Here is a 20,590-nt window from a genome sequence, read left to right as displayed (position 1 = left end):
TGGATTTTGTAAGAATCTGAACTGAATACCATAAAATTTTAACAAACTCAAAAAAAAATCTAGAGAATACCATTGGAATTTTAAAATCTTATAGAGTCTTGATCCAATACACCCCTTACTTAAATCACGTGAATTGCTATCTTTCCAAGAAGGCAAATACTACTATCTTCGTTCCATAGTACTTATCACATTTGAGGTTTCAAGGAATAATAATTTTTTTTTTCATATTTACCCTTTGTATATGATCAATAATTACTACTTCAATTCAATAGTTTTCTTAGAGAACTAGTATTAAATTAAGGGCAATATAGTCAATTTACTCTATAATTTATTATAACTTAAATAAATTTAATGATTTTCAGTGGACATTAACTAGTGCAATTAATGAAACTTTAATGCTTTCTTTCAAAAAAAAAAAAAAAACACGAAACTTCAATGCTTTCTTTAAAAAAAATGAAATTCAATGCTTTCTTTCAAAAGAAAAAATGACACGTCAATGCTGGATAACGATTTCACAACTTCCTATTTCATAAATAAAAACTCTTTAAATATTAAAAAATCTTAATATGGTTTGTGGTTTAGTATAATTAAATGGCAAATCAAACAGTAAGATCTCGTTATAATGGTATGGACACATGAACAGTAACGGCCAACCCCACACATGGCCAATCACGTGAGCACTATAACGGGCCATGTCATAAATTTAGGACCCAATATATAAATGGTGGAATAAATAAATAAATTCACATCTCAATTTTATTAATTTGATTTTGTGACCGTTTTAAGTTTTATCTTATCCATTAAGTACTTCGATTTATTAAGTTACATATATAAAATATTTTAATTTATAAAATTATTTTATTAAATATTTCAACTTATAAAATTATATCAATTGAATACATATTAAATAATTAAAAAAATAAAAATTATTGTTTCAAAATAAAAAATAGAAACCCTTAAAAGTTGTTATTAGTATAGAAAAAGTAAATAATATTTACCAAAATTTATAAATTTAAGGGGACAATAGTCAACAGGTCTCCTTCAAAATTGAAAGTATTATAAGATTAAAGTTATAAAATTAAGGAACGAATTTATATATTTAACCATTATAAATTAAGAATTAAACTTCATATGAAAATATAAGTCTAAACACATAAATTTATCTATGTACTTATCATAGAAAACTTCGTGGTACCCGAAATATTGTAGAAAATTCTATTATATTCTAAAGTTACGAATTTTAGTAATATTACACACATCTCCATATTAGCAACAATGACTTTTAGGGTTTTACATTTTTATACATAAAATGTTGACTTAATATACGGTTAGTATGACTTTTGAACAATAATTTCACATTTATCAACTATCTAGTTGGTGTTTAATTTAGTTTTTTAAGTTTGAGCATTCAATATAATGATTTTATAAGTTAAAATAGTGCAAATTTATAAGTTAAAATGTTTAATGAATTAAAATAAAAGTTGAGAATGTTTATGAGAAATATATTTTAAAAAGTCAACTTTTTAATTTATTCGTTAAAAATTATAAAATTACAAAGGCTATTACATAAATTCACACGTGAATTTTATAACTTTAATCTTGTGATACTCTGAACTTTGTAGATGACCTATTGTGCACTCGAACTTAAAAATTATGATAACAATACAGACTTTTCTATAATAACAACAATAAGGGTTTTTAGCTTTTGTGTGTAAAATATTGATTTGATATATGGTTAACTTTTAGACAATAATTTCCATAATTTTCAACTATTTAATAGGTATTTGATTGATCTAATTGTACAATTTGAAGTACTCAATAGAATAATTTTGTAAATTTAAGTGTTTAATATGTGTATTTTTCTAAGTTGAAGTATTTGACAAGCTAAAATAAAAATAAAAAGTGGCATAAAATTAAAATACAAAATTTAAGAATTAAATGCCAAATTATAAATATCGAATATTTTAACTTATAGATTATTTTATTAGACACTTAAAATTTATCAAATTAAATTAATTGAGCACATATTAACTTATTAAAATATACGTAAATAACTGTAAATAATTATCTGAAATATATAAAAAATATTATATTTATTAAACACTTATCTGATAAATAAAATAGCATCCAATAGATATTATTTTACAAGTTAAATTTAAATGACATAAATTAAAATTTAAAATATGAACTATGCAACTAATAAAAAAAAAAATTGAGATGATGATGGATTGATTAGTTTGTGGTATGAATAGAAGTGGTGGTCTCCACACACCATAGTCATAGTGCACACTTTAATAAAAATGATGGTTTAATAATAATTGTTTCGGTCAGAGGATGACTATGGAATCTCATCCAAGGCCAAGGGTATAAAAGTACCAAATTACCCTCGCAGAATATTAAATGGGAATGAAATCATAAAGAGTAGAATGGTAAATAAAAGGCTAGACTTCATTATCATGGAGAAGGTAAGTGGGGAACAAACTTTTTTAATCTCCGAAATTGATGAAGTTTGACTAAGAAATCACAAATGTGCCACCAAACCATTTGAGTTAATGCTTTTTTTTTTTCCAATAAATAAAGATGTCAGTTTGAAAACTTACACAATCACAATATATAGTACTAATTGTTATTTGGCATTAATTGGGAAGAATACTTTGGGTTTACTCCGTCTGAATCCTTATATTGATTACCGCTCCGTTTTATAATTTTTGTCATGATTTTTTTAAATGAAAGAAAAACTTTATTAAACCAAAGAAAAAGTGTTGGTACAGAATTACGGACCGAACTGAATTGAAAATCGAATTTATTTATTTTGATTTAATATTGTCAGTCGTTAAAGAAAGATTGGCTTATTTAGTTTGGACTAAATTATTATTATTCAGTATGATTCAATTTTTTAAAAATTTATCGATTGAACTCAAAATCAAATCGATATGACAAAATTCGAATTAGCTGAACCAACTGATTCAATTCGAATCAATTCGACCAGATGACAAATTCAATATGATTTAGTTTATTATCCAAAAATTTCGATTTGCATCTTCTCATATTGGTCAAATCTAGTCGACCCCCTAGCAGATAAAAACTGGACGATAGGAGGGCACCTCCTCTATCCAAACGGACTCATCTAAAATTAAAACAAATTAAAGCTTAGATAGCTGATGAGTAACTTTATTATTAACGCGAAAACAATTAAAATAAATAAAAGAACTAATTAAGGAATCGAGCTCTAAAAGGCCTTGTTCTGTATTTAGTATTGGAAAATTCTCCGAATTGATGTGCGGAGTCAGAATCAACGAGTCTTGCTACTTGCTACTGCTTCTTCCAAATTAGCAGGAGGGAGGAAAACAACCCGTTTATAAGATCTATAAGCCAAAATTGCACCAAAACAATCTCCATTTAAAAAATAAAAATAAAAAAGTTTCATTTGAGAAAATACTAACATGTAAGACTGCAAGCAACCTAAAGTTTCATTTAAAAAAACAAAAAAAAAAAAAAGAATTCATAGATCTCTATCCAATAAACTAATTAAACCTACCGTCTGTATTCGTTCGTTCCATAATATTTATTACATTTGAGAAAATAGTTTGTTTTAAAATATTATTTAAAAAAAAAAGTTTATTTTAAAATATTTATCACATTTGTAGTTCGAAGAAGTAATAAATATTTTTTTCATGTTTATTCTTTATATATGATCGATAATTATTACTTTAATTTAATATTTTTTATAAAAAATTAGTATTAAATTAAAGATAATATAATCAATTTACTTAATAATTTATTATAATTTAAATAAATTTAATAGTTTTCTTAATAACGTGAAATTTTAAATGTTTCAAATATTAAGAAACAGAAATAATAAATGTTATTTTTCTCATTTTACACATGTATTCCGAATCAAATTTGTCTGAATCGATTTGGATTGCAATTGCTTTAAAGAGTAATAAACTTTATACGGCTGAAAAGGTAGATCAAAACTGTATCTGTTCGTAGGCTAGACTGTGAAGAAAATAAGAAATTGTACCTTTCTCAAAGACTAAAATCTGACCCATAAACGGATATAGTGAGAGCACCATACAATGATACATCAGACATTGAGTCTGTCTGACCCAACACAAGTTGTTTACTTCAGTTGTTTTGTCGATCGTAAAGCACCTAATTTAAACAGTTTCTTGTCTAACCTTGACCTCTATTTCTACGAATCAACCAAATAGACGTTATGATTGCTAAAATGAATATATCAAACCCTTTTTCTCCGCCCCCTCTTGGCCTTGGTGAAAGGGTAATCATGCTTGCTTATCTATCAAGTATGAAAAATAAATAAGACCATTTGACATCTCAATTCATAACTCGTACTTGCATTCTTTTTCAAGACAGAAAAAGAAAAAAATTCTTTTTGAAAAAAGAAAAGAAAACGAAAGACCTGCCTGGTTGTCTATTTCTCTATATAAGGAGTTATGATGATTACCTACCAATGCAGAAAGTCAAATCAAACTCTACTGCTTTGAAGTATCCATACCGTAAAGTCGGTTGACAATGACCTGGGAATATCATTTTCGTCTCACAAACTTATTAACACAAGTAAAAATTAAAATACACTACTCCTTTTTATAAACAAAAGTCATTTCAATAATTTTTTTTATAAATAAAATATTAAGAAATAATTAATAAATTTTTTTAATTTTACTTTATATATATTACATATATTAATTATTAATAATATAAAATAAATGATAATTTTAGTTAAATTAATAAATTTTTTACTCTTATATAGATGAAATTGTTTTTTAAATCAACATATGGAAACCTAGGATAATTTTCACTTGTGAATAGAAAAAGTACTACATTCGTTTCAATAATTTTAGCATTCAACTTTTTCATAATAATTAAGAAAATATTTTAACTATCTAATTCTATATAAAATAAAGGTAATTAACTAAATTACCTTTTAATTAATTATTTGTAATTAAGAGAGAAAATTTGCTTGAGATACTTAAATAAGAGAAAATCAAAATCAAAATTAATAATTATATTTTTTTTCTAAAATTGTTGTTTTTTATTTTGGAAGAGTCTAAAAGTGTTGTTTAAGTGAAAAAAAATCAAAGCAAGGTAGTAGTGGTAAAAGGAAGATGTCAGAACTTTCTATTTCTTTTCTTTTCGCAATTAAAGTGATTTTAGTTTCGTAAATAATGGGAAATTAAAATTTTCTAACTTTCAAGCATTGATTGAAATTGACAGACCAGTAGTCAATAATACCACACCCTGGTTTTTAACACCTTAATTAATTATCTCCACATGGCATGGAACCTCTTAATTCATTATCTCCACATGGAAACCTTCACAGACGCTGACATGGACAGGGTCTCTTAATTGCTGAGGTATAAATAGAATAAATAACACTGTATAAGAAAGTCATGTCCCAGCTCAGATCAATGAGAAAATTATTAATCAAAAATCAAATTAAGATAATATTTATATAGAATTGTAGTTAGAAAGAGGAATACAAGAAGTTATTGAAAATATTTTTCAGATCAATAGGAAAAAAATTAAGAAAAATGTTTTACTTTATAAAATATTATTATTTTAAATTTTGATATATCATTTATTAAAATAAAATAAATGCTAAATAATATATTTAAATAATAAAGCATTTCTAGCAAGCTTCTGTTTGGAAACATGAGCGGTGGGGGTTGAGTACAGTGAATCTAATAAAGAGGTGGTTACATGGACATAGATCCAGCTGGGACCATATAAGTGATTGAACAAAACGACTGAACCGTTCAATCCAATATGGCTATACTTACAGAAAAACGTTACAGAACAGTAGAATCCAACGGCTGATTGATTTTTATGCACATAACAAATTTTAGCATCAACCATAATCTCATTGTCTGGAGTTTAAATGTGAGAAGAAAAAAAAAAAAGAACTAGTAATCATAACAAGGTTTTGCTATCACAATTAAAAGACTGCTCTTTTACAATTTTTTGCTGCAATTTTACATGCAAAGCCTAAAGTGGAAATAAATATGTGGTGAACCTATTAGCATATGCATATTCACTATGACCAGTTTGCGAAAAAATATGTGAGATTTTTTTTTTTTTATTATTATTATTACTTTTAGCAATACTAGTATACATGCAACGTCGCAACATATTTTGGGATATCACCATGAAAAAGGGCTTGCTCCCAGCAAAAAAATCTCATTTTCGACGTCTTTCACCCATTGACAAACCCTGTTGCAAGTCTTTATAGCCAGAGCCTGCAAGTTCAATTCAAAATAAAAAACTCAACATTCAATCTTACTATATGCGGAAATAATGCAACAGATTGATGGTCATGTTGCTAAGTGTGACCAAATGCACTTGTAATATAGGCATTTTGCAATTTGACTTGCAACATTGATGACCATTAAAGATTTGAATTACAACATGTTGGCTCATTTGATAGATGTGAGAGCACATGTTTTGCAAGGTAGAAAACTATGGCAAGCATATAAAAATATTGTACATATGAGTAAATGCCAAACCTTGTCTGCGAGAGGATCAAATGCTGCATAAAGTTCAAAATCCGGAGTGACCCAACAGAGTAGAACTGTTACAAAGTAGAAGAAAAAAGAAATGTGAATCACCACTAGAGATTTTCAATTAAGCATCTAAAGGAGTGAGCATTTTTTCACGTGCAAGTGGAACTAGCATCAAGTAGCAAAATTGAGAGAGAATTTTTCCAACAATGCAGAAAAGGCCTATTGAACAAAATACCAAATTGCTCGAAAAAGTTTTTCATATATGTTTTGTCATCATGAGAAAAGACCTCAAAGATAAAACATTTTATGAATCATGAATGTGATAAAATATAATTACACATTTCAGTATATTTTGCTTATTTTGGCTTGAATATGGGCTAAAATAAAACCAAACTAAATAGAATGTAACCAAAGAGAATGCAATTTACCATAGTTTTCATCTCTTCTAAACTGGGTTTTGTGAGGCCCATTTCCTTTATCATGCATTGAAGCATAAAGTTTCTGGTAAGCCCTGTACAATCTGCAAAACAAGATATTAGTTCTTCAATTAATACCTACTGCAAAGGGGAATTCAATGATTAAGGACAAAATTTGGCAGTTACCTTTTCTGTTGTTGTGGGCTATTAATTGGCGATGAAAACTCAGAAGATACATATTGATCCAGATAAATACTGCGATATATAAAGTGCCAAAGTCCAGCGGGACCACCAATGCCTACATATGATTCTCTGAATCTCTCAGGAGAATCAGTTGGTAGTCTATGCTGCCCCAAATGAGGAGAAGCAGTTCCAGAACGAGGCAATGGATCACCAGGAAGATCCTCAACATGCATCCCACCATCTAGCATGGATCTCTGCACTTCGCTGAGAACACTGGACTTTAGAAGAACCATTTCGATACGGATCCTGTAAAAGTTTCATCAACAATTTCTGAACATGATGTAGAATGAAAAAGATCATAAAACATTGCTTACTCCACAATAAATTAAGATGTAATTTCAATAGACATGTTCAGAGAAACAATATTGCATTCCGTTTCTATCATGTCATTATGGCATGTGAGATGTTAAGTAACCATGATAAACCTTGCCCCTCTTCCTGTTCCCAGAAACATTGCAACTCTATTTTCAATGTTAACAGAAGATAAGAAATAACAAGAACAAATGAAGAAAAGTGAAATTTAATTCCTTGAACCTAGTTTCAGAGCTAAAAAAAGATCAGAAATGATGTAATGAATGGTGTTATCACAATAACAATATCGTAGCGTTCCTCATCTATATATTATTCACATATGATGGAGGGGAACAACACTTACAGCAAAACCTTGTACAAAAATAAATTCAATGTATTAGGCCTTAATCCAGTAAAAACTGAAATGCATTTGATTTTATCTTCCCAATAGTAATATAAATAGATATTTAAAATAAAAATTTATAAGAAAGAAGTTGGGCTTCAAACACATTATGGAAGTGTATATTTTAGTTTGACACTTTAGAAACTTATTCAATAACATGAACTCACAGCATATATGGGGATTTTATTATTTCTAATTAAAGGGTGCTTTTGAAATTTAACTAAAGCAGAAAACATTTTATTTAAAAAAATTTCACTTGAATTCTGCTCTTCATATCATAATTTTTGGAATCATAAGGATTGTAATTTCTCTCTTCATCTTTTCTCATTCATTCCAAATGAAATAATTTTTAAATCTCTGTCCAACATTATAAGCCACAGTAAACCATCCAATAAACGTAAGCAAAAGTTTACCTGCAATCCTTAAGATGATAAAAGGCATCCGAACTAGTAGTAAGCAGCATCAAGTAGGTATCAACCTGCACAATAGATTGTAAGTGTCATGTCATTTCCAATGGCACTGTAACAAGAATAAAGAACATGATTGACAGCAGTTGACATAAATGGAAACAAGTATAATTTAGGGAAAATAATGCCTCCTAAAATCATGACAGGAACACAGAAAGTACAAAGTCTGTTTGAATATGCATCATAATAAATGTAGTGAAACTAAATTTGACTCACATCAAGGTAATGGACATAAGCATACAAAAATGCCATGGGATTGTATCTTGGGAGGCAAATTGGTGAGAAAGACTCAGATGTCCTGCAAAAAGCCCAGGTAACGTGTAAGGCTACACTCCAAAAAAAGAGTTCACAAATCACCACCATACATCAGTTTTGAAGTCAGCAACTAGTCTGAAAAGGAAGAAGCATACAAAACAAGGAAAGAAGGAAAAAAGTGAAGCCAACAACCACCAATCAAAAGGATAATGAAGTCATTTTTCCTATAGTCACTCAATTGTTTTTAACTTCCATGCATAAATGAAGAATTGACCAAATAATTAGGTAACAGCATGCATTACAAAAATAGAAAGAGCATGGAAAGGTTGACTGTCGACATGTAATTGCCCCCAAAAAATAGAACAGGATAAGAGAGTTTATAACACTTCTATATTATAAGCCTATCTACTTAAAGAAGTTTTTATAGGAAGAGTTATCAATAAAGAAACAATGACTTCATTAATATATGGCAACATTACTATCACATAGTGTTGAATATTTCCTCATTATCTTACACATTGAACACAATAATTAACAAGAGAAGGTTATCTCTACTTGCCTAAATGATTCTGATGACATAATAAAGTTAGAAAGCAGCAGCATGTCATCAGGATGAAGAGAAGCTTTCTGAGCACCAACTAGACTAACAACCTGAAATCAAGCTTCAAGTTATAAAGAGCTTTAACCAGTAACTGGAACTTTACAAGAGGGTATTCCTGCGTGTAAAAAGGATGGACAAAAGAATAAAGTGTGGGAAAGGCATGTATTTACTTTGTGTTTGCACATTAATATTGCAAAAAGGACACCTGAATCAGCAACATCTTGCAATATAGCACATGCAGCTTGTCTTGTTGCATACGCTAGGGGAAGACAAGTATATGCATGAAGAAAGGTGGCTGGATTCCTGATCAAGAAAAGTAGGAATTTCCATCAGCACCATCTGATTTAGAAAGGGGTGCAGAAAAATATGGATATTCCACTATTAGCTTATTGAAAATAAAGTGCAAAGAGACAAAAAAAATATACTTGTAAACTGCTTCTTAGACATTTCAACTTGCTAATCTTAAAAGGCAAGATATTAGAAAACCACAAGAACACTGGTACATGCACACACTGAATGCGGGAAAAAGTAAAAAAAAAAAAATGATCTACTAAAGTTCAAAAATCAAGGAACATTTTAATACATAACAGACAGGCAGTTCAGCTGATGCCACAGCTCTTTAGTTATCTGACTTTGTAAATACAAATAAAAAAGGTACACATTAAAAAAAGTCTTCTGTGATCATTTAGCATCAGTTGCATATGATAGTATGCAGAAAGTGCAAAAGCAGGTTCTAAATTATTTCAATCATTGGTTTACAATGTTCATTTGTATTTACAGCAACAGGAGGTGGTCTTTTTTTCTTTTCTTACTTTGGTGTCATTCAGAAAATTTTATAGCAACAAATATGTAGTGCATATTACATTGAGGGTTTCTATGCTTTTTGCATCAACACCTTATGAAATCAATAAATCAAGAAAAAACTCCCAACCATCAGAATATCAGGGATAAATTTTAATTGCTCGAACTCCAGCAAAAGTGAAAATGTGAAATAGGGACAGAGAAACAAACCAACTAAATGAATGTATGAGAGAAGAGAAGACAACATCTGTTCCTCCAAGCAATGGTGTCATATCAAACTTGGAATTCCTCTCGAAACATCTATTTACAGACTTTGTTAAAATGAGTATCATCTGCGTCAAGATTATAATAAATAACAGGAGAAAATAATTAAACTGAGTGAATAACTTTTATTCACTAAAAGACGGTAAGAAAATAATTAGTGAAGTTAACAGCAAAACATTCAATGACTACCTGACCATAGATAAGTTCCAACTGCCCTCTTAACGATTCATATGGCTCATCTGTGCAGCTGATGCAAACTAAGTAAATTGGTCCTTTCACAAGAAAAACCACCTAAAGCAACAAAAGTTTCTCAAGAGTTTGGCAAGATTGAAAATGATATATCTATCACATTTATCCACTAAAACATCTATTTCTTCCACAGAAATATAACAGTAGTAGGTTTTCCAAGGCAGATGCTTTTCAGTTCTTCACCAACTAAAAGACTTGCATAACATAGTTCAATAAAGCAAAAAGCACAACTAATACAAGGGCTTTTGGAGTAGTATGTTCATGTGCAACTCCTCTATCAATTCCTAATAATGTTAGAGGGTCAAATAAATTTTTGAAGAATAATCCAGAAGTTGTATTACCAAGAGGACAAAAACAGAATTTTCAATTTAAGGTTCCAGGAATGAGATTAACACAACAATAAACAAAAAAGAAAAATGAAGGTGGCGAGAATATATGAGTAAACCTGATGCTTTCCTGCCCTAACCAGTTTGACACGATCCCCCCTGAAGAATAAATGGTGAAGAAAACTATTGTGAGTCTCCATAAGATTGACTGCAAAGTAAAAATAATCCAAGTAATGGGTGTTGAAAGACAAGATTTCTTAAATTCATGTACCCATTCTCCACAAAGGAAATGATGGCCTGCAATGTTGCTGAAAACCCAGCTAGCCTGTGCTCATCGCCATATCTGAAATTTAATGAGAGATATTTAAGAGGACAAGGAAACACAAAGCAAATTATTAAATTTTCACTCTATATAGTCCATTATAAGCTAATTTACCCACACTTTGTTGCAGGATTGCTACTGAATTTTTTTTTTTTTTATTTAATCAATGTCTATTTTATTAATAGAATTTTTTTTGTCAAAAGCCTGTTTTATTAACATAAAATTCATGTTATAAATAGATAAAATAATATTATAAATTGCTAATGAAAGAAAAAAGATAATCTTAAAACTTTAAATATATTGTGTTTTGTATATTAAGTTTTTTTATTTTTATTGGTTCATGTTGCACTCTCAAAATTTTTATATTTATCCATTTCCATGAAAATAAAAACATGTCAAAGGATCTTTTATTTCACCATTTTTTTATTATAAAAATTATTAAATCCATGCAATTTTTATACTTTTAAGCTTCTGGAGTATTAACTATTAAGCAAAATTTTTTTAAATAATCTAGATATTATCTATCACAATTTTCTCATAATTTTACTTTTACCATTAAAGAACTTTTCAGAGTGATATGCAAAGAATTTTAGTGATGAACAATAAAATATAATAGTTGTAAAATGATTTTTTTTTTTTTTTCACTTGTTATATATTATTGTTATATGGTTACAAACATAGTAGTTCTTCCTATATAAACGAAAAAGGAAAATTTTCTTATTAACATCAATAACATTGATTTCAAATGGACAAAAATAAATGTTGAGATAGCTTATTTATTAAAAATGATTATATAAAAAAATTGTATACCTATGGAACAACTTTTTTTTTTTTTCAAAAAAAAGCTTTTGATTTGAATCAATAATCCAGTTGGTCAATCTATCATCAACAGTTCAAAATTCATACTTATTCTCAAATTCATACTCATTTGTTTATATACATTTAAGACATTTAAATTAAATTAAAAAGAATAATTTTAAAAAATAAAAATGAGATGAAGGGAAAAAAAATTTATTGGACATCCACTTGCTGTTGCTGAAAATGACCTTCTGACATTGAACCTCTATACATAAATCTTGAAATGACCTTCTGACATTGAATCTCTATACATAAATCTTGAATAAGGTATTGTTATAGTATTTTAGGAAGTGGAAAAATCAATAAGGACAACCAAAGAGAATATTTTGTGCACAAAATTATCAGAATACTATCCTTGGAACAGTAACTTTCTAATGCATTTTACTATATAATAAAAAAATTTAAAAAATTAAAAAGAAAAAAAAAAAACATGGCACTTATGTTGTTAGGCCATTGGAAACATATGAAACAATTTAAAAACTAAAAAAAATTAATTCAGAAACTTGCTATCGTTATAAATTGTGACTTTGATAATAATCTGGTTCATTGGAAGGCCCAATAGGCAAAAATAATTTTAGTATATATATAATAATAATATAATATAATATAAAGCAGCCAATCATGATGAGATTTTAGTTAAGAGCTAAATTTCTAAAATAAAACAATAAAAAAGTCCATGCATATAGATGCATTATTTATGAGAGGGAAAAAATATTGAAGAGAGTTAAATGGCCCAAGCAGATAAGCAAGAATTGAGAAGATCATAAGTCATAACACATGTCCCATGCCGAGATTCAATAAAAATGGATTTTGTCAAATGTTTATTCTATTATGGTTTTCAAATGAATTGTCCTGTAGTTTTCCAACTTCACCTATTCTTTTTGACACAATTAAAACTATTTCTCATGGAGCAGAATTGTCAATTTCTCCAAAATCACTGTTCCCGTGAACAGTGATTTTTGCATCAGTTTTAGTGTATATATGATAATATAAAGCATTAAGGTGGATAAATACTATTTACATGCTACTATGGCATCTGACTCAAACCTGGAATATATTGGTTTCCCGGAGTGACTCAAAATAAAGAAATGCTTCTTCCTTTTTCTCCATGATATGGAAGCATCATCCTGCACTTCATTTATTAATCAAACAAGACATAATATTGCAGGAATCCAGTGAAGTAATATACTTTTTAGCACATATGGTGACTGGTACATTGAATAAACAATGGAATATGTGGCTGGAGTTTTAAAAATACACCAAATAATTGAATGAATAATATAATGATAAAAAAAACTAGTAATTATGACAGAATGCATGGTGTGCACGGGCAATGGTATGCTCATTTATCTGCTCTTCCCCACCCCCCCCCCCCTTCTCATGGCAATTTTAACATGGAATCATGCACCATGGATGATGTTCATGGGCAAATGGCATGCAGAAAGGGCACAGTGCTCGACTTTAGGTGTGCCAGTGTCTTCCAATAAAACGAAATGTTTCACCTCTTAAAGACAAAAACAGCTCCAAGAAATTATTAACGAAAAAAAGACGGCATATAATTAGAGCTTTGCGTGCTTTTTCCCCCTTCTTGTAAATGAATATTTTGCAATCCAGGCATGTATCTTGGCAGCAGTAACGGAATATCTAGATTATTTTACCTCTTCGTCACTTTTCAGCATCTAACATTTCTCTTAAAGTTTGCATAATGTTCAAGGTACTCTTGTTTTAAAAGTTTCCTAGAAGAAACGGAGAAAAAAGAGCTGTCCATCAGGTCAGCAAGTCTATGTCAGCAGTAGCTGTTCTATCTGGCAAGTGGTGAATTGAGCGATGGAAAACACATATTGCAACTATTGCTGATTATGTGGCAACAATTGTCTCTCAGTTCTTTTTTTCTCACTTTCTTGAAAGGAGCTCTCTCCCTATTAAAAAAGATTGGTACCCTAAAATTCCAATCTACATGGTGCCGAACATATAAATGTTATTAAAGAAGACTAGTGATGAACAATTCGAAAAGTCTATATCGAAACACTAACTTTGCCAAATATCTTCCAAAACTGGAACCTGTAGACTTTATCTTTATTGCTAATCCCAATGTACTAGAAATATATATTAACTAGGAAGACTAGTAAAGAACAAAATTCCTGGCTGTCATTTCCTGCAGATTCATAATCATTTGAGACCCACCAAGAGCATTCATTATAATAATTTTCTTCAGCTACACAGACTACCAACCAAACAGGTCATCAAATTAATATAGAAGGTTCAGATGTTGAGTGTCTTTTAAAGTGTAACGCCAGTAAGAAGTAGAACAATTTCCGGACAAACAGTTTGGTGAACTAAATAGATGAATTTCCCTTCTGCTAAAACATACTATATGAAAGCTAGGTTATATAAGCTCTCGCTTTCCTAATGCCTACTGATGAACTGGTATTTCATCTCAAACTAGTAGTTTAGAGATATTTCACTGTATAACTAAAATTCTAGAATTCACAACAATTAGATTGCTAGAAATTAGTCAATACACTATAAGCTGAAGGTTAATGTATGAATCTAAGCAATGCAAACTAACAAGGATCCGTTAAATTTATAAAAGAATTACGAAATTGAGAAAAAAAAAATGGAATCTGAATAGTCTCAAAACCACAGTACCTCATCGACATGCCGTTTCCCAGGCACCCACGCTGCCTGTGAGTCCAGAACCCCATCGACTCGACCATCATTCCCAACTTCCTGTATCTCATCTTCACTCACTTCACCAATCCTCGACGCACTGGTCGCACTACTACTCCCTCTCTCGCCGGCGTATCCACTACTGCTAGGGCTCGAAGGTCCATCCACCTCCACCTCGGAGTTCGTCCTCCACACAATACCACCACTGCCACTGTCAACGCCACCGCATTTTCCGACCTCTATTCTCTCTTCTTCGTGATTAACGTGGTCATCCAGTGATCCATTAAGCGATGGCACTTGTTGTGGCACCGCCAATGCTTCGTCGTTTTGAATTATACCATTGGATTCTTCAAGCGGCTGCACCGATACCTCGTCGTTTTGGATTATGCTATTGGATTCTTCAAGAGTTACCGATTCGAATTGGTTTTCAAGAGGCTTAGGGTTAGGGATGGGATTAGGATCGTCGCCAGATGAGGAACTGAAATCGGAAGCAGAGGACATTGATGTAATTTCAAATATACAAGAAGGCTAAGCTTAGAAGTTCTGGCGAGAGAAATGGTAAAGAGAAAAGATGTGGTGAAATTTTTGGATTATTGTTAGTTTCGTTGGTGGTCTACCAGTCGTTGGTGGTTGTTTCGAGGCCCTGCAATGAGAGAAACTCAGAGAGAGAAAGGAAGGAGAGCGTCTGACCGGTAGGTTGGTTAGGAAGTTTCGGTTAACTTGGGTCCGAGTTCACTCGTTGTTGGACTCGTCGCGGGTATAGTTGGAACTTGGAAGGAGAAAAGGTTTAAGTTGATAATGGGTCAAGCTTAAGATTTGCCCAATTTGGAACAACAAGGCTCGAAAATTGTAATATAAATGATATTTTCTGAAGTTTTTGTATTTGTACTATTTTTTGTTGCATGTTATTTATATTTTTGTATTTACTTGTGATTTAATTTTTTCATATATTATTTTTTGTTTATGAATAATATTATATATTATTTAAAAGTCAAAAAACCAAAATTAATTTCGACTACATAATTAAGATGACAAAATTGTATGATCATAGTATATTATGAAAATAAAAATATAAAAATTTCTACTCGAAATTAGGGTTTTCATTAAATCGTATAAACCGATTTAATTTTATTTTTAAAATTTTGATTTTAAAAAATTGATGGTTTTGTTTGATTTTGTAAAATTTGAAATTCAAACTTTTGGTTCAGTCTACAATTTTAAAATCAAAACCGCCTAAATTGAACCAAAGCCTTATATATTTATGTGTATTTTTAATTTTTAATTTAATTATTTTTTTATTTATTTCAAATATAAAATTCATTTATATTAAATGAAGCGTTAATCTAACCGAAAAGGATGAGTTTTGAAATTATTTAGAAAATAATTATAAATATATAAATTCAATATGAGGAGAATGTACTCTAAGATTGTCAAGGAATAATTTAATTAATTCGAAATTAGCCCTCATTATCAATATAAAAAACAAAAGTACAATTTAGGCTCCTTTTATTTTTGAAAATTAAAATATTTTTCAAATGACTTATTTTTCATTGTTCAACTATAATATTAAAAATTAGTTAAAAATATTAAAATCTTTAATTCATAAGACTATAATAATATAAATTTTATATTTTGAAAATTTTATTGTTAAATATGAAAAAAATGTAAAAAAAAAAAGTAAATTTTGAAAGTCGCTAGTTACCGAAGGTGGTGGCCGATGGCTGGTGATTAATAAATTAAAAATAATATATATTTACAATATCATAATATGGGTGTCAATATCCAAACAAATATTTTCCTTTCTTCAAAATGGAAATTCATTTTCCTTGAAAATGACTTTATTTTACTTTGACAAAAAAATATCTTCTGTTGATTTATTTTTTAAAAACCCCAAAAACAATCAAAAATTATAAAAAATATTCTTCTATAAATTATTTTACCAACATAAAAGTAGCCACTAATTATTTTCTTTATTGAGGGTGTATTATCCTTCTTGTTTCTTTCTATTTGTTTTTTTTTTTTTTTCAAGGTACTTTTACACTGTAATTAATGAGATTACAAAGGAAATGAAGAAAATATTTTGAATTTATATTTGTATCAGTTTTTTCCTTGTCGGACTTGTACCGTAACATTTCAGCGTATGACACAAAAAAGTCCAAGTATACAATGCCAAAATGGAAATTGACAGAGCAGAACAGAGCCATATCTTGGACACAACTCATAAGGCAGTATTAAATGTGCTATGCCAACTCAATACTTTTCAATGTGTCATTTAATATATGACTTCATTTTTTTTCATCTAATATTTTAAAGATAATTTTCTATCTAAATTAAAACTGTTTAATATTATTTTTTAATTTATTAAACTTTTTCTATTTTTTTATATTTTAATTGGATCAGCTAAAGTGTTTTTTTAATATAAAGTTAATTATAATACGATAATTTAATAGCAGTGCTTTCAAATTCGGATCAGACTAACTTGTTTAACTTATTGCATTACAAATTAGTTATTTTTTCAGTTCGAGTTGAGCTTAAATTCAAAAATGGTCAAATCCGTGCATTAACTAATTAAATTGGTTGAATCGGTTCAAATTTTATTTGAGTTGTTTTTAAGTTCATCAATTGTTTTTCATTTTAATTTTTTTTTTTGGTAAATATTAAATAAAATTATTCACAAATATTAACGGAAACTATCCTTACAACTTCTAGGTATATATTAAATAAATTGTATTTGACTATAAATAACTTTTACTGCAAAATTAATTGGGTGGATATTGCCTATATAATTACACGCATTTTTTCTAAAATAGACATAGAACTCATGAAAATTAGGACAATCGTTCGTAAATTTCAAAATGTTGTATTGAAAATCAAATTTATGGCCAAATATATAAATTTAATTATGTACTTTATCGAAAAATTTTGTAGCATTTCAAACTTTGAAACAGACCTATTATGCACATGAAACTACAAATTTTGATAGCATTATCTCTAGAGATGGAATCGGGGTGAGTGGCTTTGAATTTTAAGCTACTCATACCCATATCTATTTAAGATTTTCTATTCGTATTCGTTTTAAATCCGTTTAAATATCCATTAAAATACCCGTATCTGAATCTGTATAAATTTTTACTATCCATTTAAATTTTTACTACTTGTATCCATCTAAAATCCATTTAAATTACCCTTATAGGGGTAAGTTATCAGCAAATCTTAAACTATCTAAATCAAAACTTATTTTAAAATATAATTTTTATTAATAGTAGATATGATACCTTTATAAAATAGCGAGTAACAGGTAGCAGGTACTCAAAGACCTATACCCGTATCCATAACGGGTAGTAATTTTCATTATCCATATCCGTTTGAAACCCATTTATAATCATTTATATTCTCTTTAAATGTATCAGAGCGAAAGAGTACCCTAAAATACTTGTACTGCTTCCATCCCTAATTATATCCTTCACTATATTAGTAATAACTGTTTTTTGTGTTGGTTTCAACCCTTAAAATCAATGTCAAATATAGGATTAAAATAATATGCTACATTCTAAAATAAACCATTATTTTTAAAACATTTCAAATTTATTAGATTTAAAAGTATAAATTTCTTGATCCATATCATTCAAATCTAAAACTAAATATATTTAAAAAGTTAAAAATTAACAAAACATAATTTCACTAATACAAGTCACAATAATCTGCCGCAAAATAATACATCAAATCTATTAAAAAAAAAAAGTTCAACACCTAACGCATCGCACGGATATACAACTTTTTTTTTTTTTTTTTTTTTTACCATTTGAGTATTAGACAAAAAATTTACTATATCGATGGAACTAGAATCATGATTATTATTCTTTTATTTGTCAATATAATGCTTTCATTAATTTTTTTTCAAATTATTTTTCAAAATACATGTAGGTCAGTATTGATTAGAGCTTATAAAACGTTAAAAAAAAAAAAAAACACTACGAGTTAGATTAATCAGTCGAATGATTTCATTTTAGATTTTTAATTTTAATTTTTTAATTTTCGATTGACTTTTGGTTTTATCCATTAAAATCTCTCTTCAATTAGATTTAAAGAATAATTTTATATATAAGTTATTTTAACTTTTTTAAATTTAAATATGTTGTTTAATTAAAAAACATGAGTTGATTTTTCTTCTAGTCTTAAAATGGTGGATGTAAAGCTAATCAATTGATGGTTTGATTAGTTTTTTCCACTTATATTAGACCTAAAAAGTCTAAAATTCAAAATTTTTTAATTATAATTGTTTTTGACGAGTCAAAAGAGAGCTAACCTTCTATGGATAAAGATGTGGACAAAATTTATTGCCGATAGTTATGATAATCGAGCATGAGCAACAGGGCTAATGGATCTGTGTCGTGTTGACGTGAATTGCAAATAGAAGGAATTAAATGTTATATTATTAGTTTATATTATATAAATTTTAATTGCACTGCTAACTAAATTTATGCTTATTTAGTTTTGATAAATGAATTAGTTTTTTATTCTAAAAAAAAAAGAATTAGTTAAAAAAAAATTTTTTTTTTGATAAATGAATGAAATCAAAGCTGCTTTTGAATAAATTAAAAAAAAAAAAAATCTCATAGTCATCGAGTAAAAAATCAAACCAGTTAACCAATTCAATTTTACCGATTATTCATTAACTGGATAATTGTTTATTGGGCTAAACTTAGAACTTTGAAAGCCCAAAACATGGCCCACGAGAAGTGAGAATACGAGGAGGATATGATGGAAAAGAAAAAAAATTGTAGCTTAGCAAAAGACAAGCAATTAGATGAAGAAAGAGAGCAGTCGCAACGGATCACTGAGCCTAAGTTAAGACACGTAAAAAGTCAAGGGCCCACGTGTAGGGTCATATCAAGGCGACTTAAACAGCCAACTAGTTAGTTAGGCGGTTTCCTTAGAATTGAACTAAATCCCACATCGCTCGGTTACTTCAACAAACAAAGCTTCATAACGCAGGGCGATACGCACTAAGATCGTCCCTTCGGGGACATCCGATAAAATTGGAACGATACAGAGAAGATTAGCATGGCCCCTGCGCAAGGATGACACGCACAAATCGAGAAATGGTCCAAATTTTTTTTTATTCTGTTTGCTTTCTTAATTTTGGATGAAATTTATCATTTTCGTCCTTTCTGTCTTTCTGAAATTTTGGTGAAATTTATCAGTTTCGTCCTTATAATTTTCTTGTATTCTTGTTATGGTCAATGCTTATTTTATGAAGAAACCCTTGGTCTGTTTTCCCTGTAATTTGTTCATCTGTGTACTTCATAGTTCAGTTCTTGCAAATGCCAAAAACCTATGTTCAGTGTCTATAATTAGAGAAAGATGAAGGATTTTGGTTTTCCTCCTGCAATTGAGGTGCTCATAGATCTTTTAGACTTGTATATTGTAAAGTTGCTTTTGTGTGAGCAAACCATATAGAGAGAAGTAAAGGACAGGCGTGTTTATGTTCAGAATTTCTGATTAATGCAGAACATTTACATATAAATGCTATGGCTGCTCAGCAATGTCAGCATTCTTCGATGTACACGATGATTAACAGTGAATTGGAAGGAGAAGAGACAGCCTCCCCTTTTATGGGCCTATACCGGCACGTATTGGGCTAGAAACAACTAGGCCTAATCCACAACTCATGACACTCTGGTGGGCTCTAACGAACTAGGCCCAATCCATTTAAGGATGACAAGCATAAATTAAAAAAATAATCTAAATTGTTTTTTCTTCCTTTTCCTAACGTTCAATATAAAGTTCTTTTCTTGTTTTTATTCTCCATAATTAATCTTTAATATTCATATTTTCTTATTCCGCTTAAGCAACATTAAATTAGTTCCTAAATATTTTGATAATTCTAAATTCATTAG

The 20,590-nt window shown here is 29.2% G+C and overlaps 1 protein-coding gene and 1 non-coding gene across 2 annotated transcripts; one reads left to right on the top strand and one right to left on the bottom strand.

Annotated features, from left to right (window-relative positions):
* Nucleotides 1–5,931: 5,931 nt before the first annotated feature.
* LOC105628089 (SAND family protein) lies at nt 5,932–15,516 on the bottom strand. Its single transcript, XM_012209428.4, has 14 exons — nt 14,670–15,516; nt 13,068–13,147; nt 11,112–11,183; nt 10,960–10,999; nt 10,455–10,556; nt 10,212–10,333; nt 9,371–9,503; nt 9,159–9,250; nt 8,561–8,642; nt 8,291–8,355; nt 7,127–7,429; nt 6,953–7,044; nt 6,528–6,592; nt 5,932–6,260 (listed from the first exon to the last, which is right to left on the bottom strand). Exons 1-14 carry the CDS (start codon nt 15,189–15,191, stop codon nt 6,165–6,167), a joined length of 1,866 nt encoding a protein of 621 aa, XP_012064818.1. The 5' UTR covers nt 15,192–15,516; the 3' UTR covers nt 5,932–6,164.
* Nucleotides 15,517–19,704: 4,188 nt separating this feature from the next.
* LOC119370052 (U6 spliceosomal RNA) lies at nt 19,705–19,807 on the top strand. Its single transcript, XR_005177631.1, has one exon. It is a non-coding gene; the product is annotated as a U6 spliceosomal RNA (small nuclear RNA).
* The last annotated feature ends 783 nt before the right edge of the window (nt 19,808–20,590 follow it).

Source organism: Jatropha curcas, chromosome 1 (genome assembly GCF_041381405.1).
Source record: "Jatropha curcas cultivar XTBG-Jc1 chromosome 1, XTBG_Jcur_1.0, whole genome shotgun sequence".
Classification (NCBI taxonomy): Eukaryota; Viridiplantae; Streptophyta; class Magnoliopsida; order Malpighiales; family Euphorbiaceae; genus Jatropha; species Jatropha curcas.
The sequence above is the reverse complement of the archived record's forward strand: the minus strand, read 5'-3'. Positions and strand labels throughout refer to the sequence as shown.